General features: G+C 40.5%; 1 protein-coding gene across 1 annotated transcript in view; it reads left to right on the forward strand.

Annotated features, from left to right (window-relative positions):
- Nucleotides 1-8,677, forward strand: part of ITGA8 (integrin subunit alpha 8) — a 116,092-nt gene that overhangs the window by 3,454 nt on the left and 103,961 nt on the right. Inside the window, exon 2 of the mRNA XM_035896810.1 lies at nucleotides 92-216. Coding sequence (XP_035752703.1) covers nucleotides 92-216 — 125 coding nt within the window. The remainder of the gene's footprint in view (nucleotides 1-91; nucleotides 217-8,677) is intronic.

Here is an 8,677-nt window from a genome sequence, read left to right on the forward strand (position 1 = left end):
CGGGCCGCTCGCTGGGGTGACGGCCCCCGTCCCGTCCGTCGGTCCTGATCCCCTCACACCGCCCCGGTGACTTCCCGGTGTGTTTTCGCAGCGTCGGTGTCCTGGTGGGTGCTCCCAAAGCCAACACCACGCAGCCAGACATAGTGGAAGGAGGAGCGGTGTACCTCTGCGCCTGGCCCGCCGCCCGCTGCGGGCAGATTCCCTTTGACAACACCAGTAAGTAAATGGCCGAACCGCGTCGCGCAGCGTTGTGCGTCTTGCTCCCCTGTGCTCGGGTCCCCCGTCGGCACAAGCTTCCCCCGCGCTCGCTTCAGTTGTGTCGCTTTGATCTGAGGATCTGCAGTTCGCCGGAGGAATCCCGCTCCTGGGAGTCTGCATGCATGTGCGCTTCCAGGGAGGGTTTAATGGTCCCCAGAGAAGTAACAGCAGTATGACCTCCAGGATCCGCGCGTAGTTCATCTTAGTGCGTTAATGAAGGGTGTTTGTGGCAGATTCCTCATTTTGAAAATACTTGCCTTTGTTTGTTTTGAGTGCTCAGAAGGCCAAACCCCCAAACCCGTGTCTCACACACTTCTCTGAATCGTGGCAATCACAGGACCGCTGGTCTTTGCTGCTATTTTCAGCAGAGGGGTTTTCCGTCTGTTCAGATGGATGAAGTACCTCATGAGGCATGCTTATTTAATTCTTTTCAGAAAGCAAGAATTTTGTTTCAGAATATTGGAAGCTAGATGCAAACCGATTTAGGCACAATGTGGGTAGATTATATCCACTTCCAAAATCCCAAGACAGATGTTTCTTATTTAATTAGAGGGAACACACGTTTTAAACAATTCAGGCTGTTTATGTTTTCTGTTGTCTCTTTATAGGTCTTGAAAATAATTTAAACCTAGTGTTTGCAGGGGCTTTAAAACGGATTCCTTTATTTAGGCAGACTTTGACAGTTTAATCATTAAGCAAAAGTTATTATTCTTTAGGTTATATTTAATCTTAACATTTGTGGTTTATTTAAATGTGAACACAATACAATTCAGTTTTTGTCTGAGAGCACAAATTAAATTAGAAGAGCTTACTTAAATGTAGCAAGTAAGCAGTGCAGTTCTTTACCCCTTCCAGCTCCAGCCACCCACACATCCTATTATTAAGTTAGTGTCTAGGAACTCTGCTCAGGATGATGCTCCCATCATGCTGGGCATTCTTCAAAACAGAGTAAGAGATCTCTCCTGTGTGTGTATGTGTGGGGGGCTACTCGGGCATGTAATGCTGTGTACAGCACATGATTGCATATAAATGTGAATGTACAGATAGACACTATGCATAGAATACTTTTATTGTAATATACCCTGAGTATGCATCCTTAAAATAAAAACAGTTTAGGAAATACTCCTGTATTTTCATTGTATGATTAGATAGTTCATGTAACAGAAGTGGAATATCTTATCTATACAAATTAATTTCAGGTTTGAATAGAAAACTTACAGGCCAAATGAAAATTCCATCACATTTTAAAGGAACATTCTGAAAAATGAATGAAAACCTAGTGATGAAACCTAGGAGGACATCTGGCTTTCCTGTGGGAAACTCCAGAAAAGTTGACTTAAAGAGACTCAGGACAACTCCATACTCTTGGCAGAGATGTCCTTTTGCAGATACAATATTTCAAAATAATACTTACTGATGAGCAAGTATTATCAACGAGGCTTTGGACTGCATCACACAGTTATTCCTCTTGGAATCTCCAAAGGGTGGTTCATTGAGTCTACCTGAGGCAGTTTTTCATGTCCTCTGGATAGATGCCTGACGTGTAGACAGATGAAGTTAAGCCAAGAGCGAACCCATTGTGTAGATATAAATGCACTGTACTTGGGGAATGGACTGCAGTATAGGCAGGTTTAGCAGTGTTATCGTTACCTGCCTAATTCGTGTTCCAAGGGTAGTAAAGGTGTCGTCTCACACAATTCAGCAATGGCCAGCTGCCCTCATAGACAGGGACCCTGAGAAGGTTTGCATATCTTATAGCTTGTAACCAACACCCATTCTTTATTGCCAGCAACATAAAGACCATCTCCAATACGCCTTAGATGACTCTACTTGCAGAAGTTTGGATGTGTATTTCCTGTCAGATTTTTTTCTCCAAAATACTCTATTTACAGGAGCAAGTTTTCTGTCTTTTCCACTGTTCCCTCAAACAGCCGTCCACATGAGCTCTATCCTAGATGATACTATTTCAAATAGTCTGTTACACACAGTTCTTTTTGAAGCCTTTGGCCATTGCATGCCTAGTGGGACTTAGTCCTTTTTAAATATTAGGGGTATTTTCAGTTTATGGCTCTTTTTTGTACAGGCACCTTGTACTCACTACACCTACAACATCACTCAGAAATGCTGCTATTCCCATTTTATGTTTATATTCCTTTTTTTAATATTTATTCTGCTAAACAGAAAAAAAGTCAGTCTGGGGTGTCAGAGAACATGCAGGAAGTTGGTGATGATACTGGTAACCGACTGAGGATTTTTTCTTCTTCTTCCAGTTCCTTAACCACAAGATTACCCTTTCTCCCCTCCAAAAAAAAACCCCAGTAATTGTTGGAAGGCTGGAAATTCAGCTCCAGCAGCTTTAATTTTAAAGATTAATGCTTCATGCCTCACAGGAGATTTTTAGATGTCTTGGAAAGCTTTGGGAATGTTTTCTGAAACAAAACAGAAAAACTACAGATGCTGCTTCAGAGCTGGAAGATCTCATTTTGATGCATTTTTATAGAAAGCTTCTTTTTTTAAGTACTTCCTTCTTGACTCTAACCAAATAATATGAGCTCTTTCAGTTAGATTCACTAAGCACAATAAAAGAAACAAACTGCTGAATAACTGAAAGCATTTTTAATTAAGATCAGAAGTAAAAAATGAGTGGAGCTAGAAAGAAAGGGAGAGTATAATGTAACAGTTAAAAGGCAGCGTGACCTGATAAGATAATCAGTATTTTTCAGCCACGAGAGTTCAGTGGAGGACTTCTAAATTCTAAAGAATTTGTAAAAGAAAAGCAGATTCACGTATACTGTATCCCATGTTAGATATGTGAAATTGCTGCAGGTCACAGAAACTCTGAAATTTCCACTATAACATAAAAATTCAGGAGATCAGCAAATCCAAGTGGTTTAAAACCACTGGCTTAAGTTACATATGAGCATGAGGGCTTGTGTCTTCCATTTCTGAGGGCTGGGTACAAAAGTGAAGCTTAGGTATGTTGCATTCAATGCAACTTACATTCTGCTGTTGAGGAGGGAACATACAGTGCACTTGGATGTTATTTGGACTTTTACTGCCACAAATAAGTGTGTAAGTAGGCACTGAATTGGTAAGACTCATATGAAACTCTACAGATTATTTCACTGTTTCCACAAGAACAGTAGACCTAATTTCAAGGTTTCCTTCATTTGTAAATGCTTTGATGTTGTTCGTATTAACACTATTAATATATCAGTCTTACTAAATGAAAACAGTGAGGACATTGACTAGTAGTCTGTGATGACTTCAACCAAGGTTCTGGACATTTTTGAATATCATGGTGTTAGAGATGTGGAGCTGCTTTGTACTAATATATAGTTATCCTGTATTTTACAGATATTGAGATGTTTACTAAATTAATGGATAGATATGCCTTGTTATGGGGCTGTAAAGTATGATGAACTAAAAAGGAACAAAATCTCTCTCCACAAGCATTTAAGGCTTGTTAAGAGGCAATGATGAACAAGAACACACTCATGAGTTGAAGGGAAGTGAAGGGAAGGGAAGGGAAGGGAAGGGAAGGGAAGGGAAGGGAAGGGAAGGGAAAAAGAATGTGTTGAATTTGTAAAGTATATATTGCCTTAGATAGAGGGGGCACCTGTTCAGAAAATGATTTGAGGGGACCAAGTAAGTGATAGATGCCTTAGTGAAAAACTTAGGCTTGCTTAGGTTAATATTATGATGGTAAGCGCTAAGACAGGATGGTCTTTGGTGCTGTAAAGGCTGTTTTGTTGAAGAGTTTTGTTTTTCTCTGTGAATAATATCTTTCTATTTTTAAAATAACTCAATTTTAGTTTAAAGAAGGTTGTTCTATATCCTGCATGCCATAGAGTCCTGAAGGGAGAATACAAGTGCTAAGCCTAACTGGGCCTGACATCCTGACTCTGGTGTAAGACAATTGCGATGTTCCCCAATGGGTCAGAGATCTGACACTGCAAGGGTTGCACCCAGAGTCACTGGCAAGGTGCAGCTAACCTCCCCGCCACCACACAGGCTGTGATGCTCCGGATTAAACTCTGTTCTTTGTGTCATCTAAGCTTTAAATAACGAAAGACAAATTCTTATGATTTGTGAAGCTCTCTTGCTCCTTTTTTCTCAGAAACTAAGATCACATGAGGGAGTAGACATTGCACTGGTTACTAATGTACACCCAACAGGAACACTCAGTATGCACTCAATTCCCAGTGAAAGATATGAAAACACTTTAAAAAATGTGTCATTACTTCCAGGTGCCGTGTTCTAGCTGTCAAACACAGTCTGGGTTCCTTACTACTAGCACTGATACTCCAAACCAAGACTACTCCTGAAATCACCTCTGTGGCACTGTGCAAATGTTAGGTTGCCCAAGCTGATCTGCATGCTATGAGCAGCTGCATGACTTGTGTTAATGTGGAAATGTGTGTAGGCTAAACTGCTCTGCTGAGAAGATGGCTTAGTTAGAGTTAATAGAGGTGCAGGCATATCTGCATCCCATTCCTAAAGCTCATACCACCTAACTGAAATTATTCTACAGGCAATTCTTCCAGATTGTCACTAATTTCTCAGATCATCTATCTCTGTTCTTCACAGAATTTAATCCAGAGATTTCCAAAGCAGTAAGGTGCTTTACTTGCAAACTAACATCGATAATTAATCCTGCTGATGATTGTTCCTTACAAAGGACAGGGTGGCAGAGGAGCGAAGGAGGATGAAATTTTGACATGCTGTAGGATTTGAGCCGATCCATCCATAAGCAAGTCATGTAGCTGGACATTCCTATATGGGCTGGCCAGTGATATGGCCTCCAGCCAAGAAGGGGCTTTAGCAGGAACTCTGCATGTTTCCTGCTGTTGATACAGCACTGACTCTGCAGTCCCATGTTTGCAGTTCTTTAAAGCTCCCTAAATCTGGACACTGGGGCTAAGACACTGGGAAGAAACTGAAAGCACTGCCCCTGAGAGCACAACTGGTGCTTTAATCTGCTTCATCGCAGCAGGGAACCAAGATAAAGTATAATGGAAGGGCTTTTAGTATCCCCTTACTCCAGGAGATACGGACTGAAGGGCAGAGACTCTTCTCCCTTGTTTCCCTGCTCTGTGAAGCTGTCCTGTTGCATTGCAGTGTAAGGCTGTGGTACTCTTTCATAGAATCATAGAATAGTTTGGGTTGAAAGAAACCTTTAAGGATCATCTAGTCCGACCCCTAATTTTTTTTTTTAAACCCCTTTGAAACTCAATGAGAAGACAGGGGAACAAGCGTTGGCATTATATTAAAGAGCTGTGGTCTCTCTTACCTTCACAAAGCTAACTTCTCCTTTTCAGTTTCTTTATTGTAGACCTCATTTCGTAATGACTATTTCTGCTTTTGCATTGAGGTAGAATTACCAAGTCCTTGTTTTAAGCTGGGTGCTCTTCCGTTCAGCTGCCAGGAGAGGTAGCAGGAGAGCAGTATGAAGAAAACTTTCTCCCCGCTTGATTAACTGGGGAACTTGTGAACCACTCGAAGCATCTTGCAGCCAGAAGCAAACTTAAATGCCCCCTGAAGAGCAGTATTGTGTTTGAAATCTGGTAAAGAGCTAATAGTTCATATTTCAGAAACTCATTATAATGGTCACTTTTAATTGTAATACTTAGCAGACTGCAACAAGTTCTTCAGTTTTAAATTAGCTCCAAAAGGCAGAATTGTAGATACCACTTCCCCTAAGTTTCCAGAACTCACTGGGGTGTTGTCTTTGCTATCAGTTAACTTTATCCGTTTTAGTAAAATAGGTTATATTTTTCTAAACTAGCTGGAGAAAATTTGAACAGCCTCTGAAGAGGAACAAGGGAGGGGGATGTAGATCAGTTCTGGCCAAGCGTGCAGTTGATAAAAAACATGAGCTAATCTGGCCAGCAGTTGAGCTGATTGTAACAGAACCCAGGTACTGTATAAGGAAAGGATGCATTGTGGGGCTCGAGAGGTCTAGTTACATGAAAAAATCATTAGCTGTAAAGATGGTAAGATTCTAGGGAAAACTTAGAATCCTGTTATAAAGCAGAATTTGCATCTCAAGAGAAAGTGCTGAGGGAGAACTTCCTTGTACTTTTAAATGTTGACACATTTCAGTCCACTATGCCAGTAAGACCTTATCTGGAGCCTCATGGTTCACTTGTAACATTCTGATTTATAAGAGACCCTCATGAGTTTCTTTTATAAGTCTCAGCCTTATCTAAAGAAGGGAAAAAATACCCTTAGCTATGTTAGTTCAAGCCCTGAGGTCTTATTTGGTTTTGATCAGTTTTTACTTAGGGAAAAAATCCTATTGGGTTTGATGATTCTTTTTTTCTTAATTCATGGAATGAAAGTCCAAATAAAGCTCTCTAGATATGATCTATTAAATTGAAATAACTCATATGAATAGCATCTAAGGCACAATAAAAAACAGAAATTAGATGTTTGCAGAATCAGATAAATCTAAAAATAGAAGCAACTCTTCTTATCGTGCAAGGGGTTTGCATATCCTTACAATCTCTAAACACTGAGGAGACTTTTTTTCCCCCAGCATTAATGTTGAAAGCAATTGCTTGGCTTGGTTCCCTAGATCATAGACTTCAGCTTCAGATCTGTGTTCTGTCTCTCTGTTGAGGGTCTGTTATCAATGACCCTGTGAATGTTAGTGACTTACCTTTGCTCAGCAGTGGGTGGTATCATTGGAATCTTTTATGGTACTAATACCAAAAAGATACCACTCTGCACTGGTGATAGGGTTGACAAGATCCCCTCTCTTCCCTCACTTCTAGAATATGAGACCATGTATGCCAGTACAAACCCTGCCCTCTCTCTCTTCCCTCCTGTAAGCCAACGCCCTAATGATGCAGCAGGGCTGATTTCAACATTAAATTAGGTTGCTCGGAGCCTTGTGCAGCCGAGGTTTATAACTACCCAATGGAGATGCTGTAGCCTCTTTGGGGAATCTGTTCCAGTGCTTAATCACCCTCACTGTGAAGAGTATTTTTGTTATATCTAATCAGAAATTCCCTTGCTGCAACTTGTGTCTGTTGCCTCTTTTCCTTTTGCTGCATGTCTCCATGTGAGGGAGGTATGCACTTTCCTTGACCTTTACATATTGATATAAATATAAATGTTTGTTGGTTTTATGTTTGTATTCCCATTTTATGTAAATATGAATAGGTTGAGGTGATTATTCACCTCTACTCTGTGTATATATAATTATGTATAAATATGTGAAAATATATATTATATTTTATGTTATCTATATTTATTTATATGTATGTATGTGCTTAGATACATACGCACACACACATATATCAAAACAGGTATTTGAAAGGGATTTGCCATCCTGGATGTATCTGAGTAGGTACAGATTAGAGGGCAGTGTAACAGCCTGCTGCAGATGCCTGGTTAATGGCCATCTGCGTTTATCCAGTACATACAGGCAAGCACACATGGAGAAAGTAAAGATAATACTTCTCAAAGTTCCTGAGGGGTGAGAACTTACCTGAAAGGGCTGCAGGTGTATTACATAGCCAGATTTGTTACTTTGATTAGAAGTTAAGTTTGATTAAAATATTTTGATTTGCTTTTGTTCATTTGAGTATTTTCAAATTATTATAGGTGCTGCATTTTTTACTTCTGGTTTTCAAGGGCTGAATGAATCACAGTAAGGCACTATCAGTGTTTGCAAATACATCTGTTTCTTATGCAGATCCTGATTACTACAACAAAGAAATATTTGTAAGAGTAATGTTTGATTCATGCCTGTTAAACAGTTTATAATGTGCTGACTCAGTGACTGAGAGGAGACCAATCCCTGCAGAAAGTGCCAAGTTTAGTCTAATGTGGGCAAATGATGGATTTGCATTAACACTTGCTCCAGGCTCAGGCTTTAATTCCTAAAAATGAATCTCTGCACTGTTGTTCTTCCATAAGTTTGCTTTTTACTGTCTGAATTAAAATTTTTCTACTTGTCCAGCTGCTGCTTTGGCATTTTAAGGGACCTTTTTCCTTTTGGTAGCCCCTAAGTAACTCAAGTCTAAAAGACTGGGTGAGGGAACACTGATTTTAAGAATCAAGTTTCGCCATCTCCAGAGGTGCTTCTGAAGGTGGATTGTGGGGCAGTACCAATGTATAGGAGTCTTGGCTCCTGCAGTAGAAAATGAGATGCTTTTGGGTTGCTGAAATGCAGTTTAAGGATGTCCTTGCACCTAAATTTATCCTTGTACATCTCTCTGCTCTTTGCATGCTCCTGGTTGTCTGGGCCTTAGTCTGCAATACAGTCTTAGGCAGTACAATAAAGAGTGACTCCAGGGCTGAGTTTCAAGCCAAATTTGCGAGTCATCCAGACGGTTGACCATCTGGAACAGCTCCTGGGCTGGCTCTGAAGCAATCCAGCTGGTACTCAGGCACTCCCCGAACCGCT

This window comes from Egretta garzetta, unplaced genomic scaffold, assembly GCF_000687185.1.
Source record: "Egretta garzetta isolate BGI_Z169 unplaced genomic scaffold, ASM68718v1 scaffold30, whole genome shotgun sequence".
In the NCBI taxonomy this organism is placed as follows: Eukaryota; Metazoa; Chordata; class Aves; order Pelecaniformes; family Ardeidae; genus Egretta; species Egretta garzetta.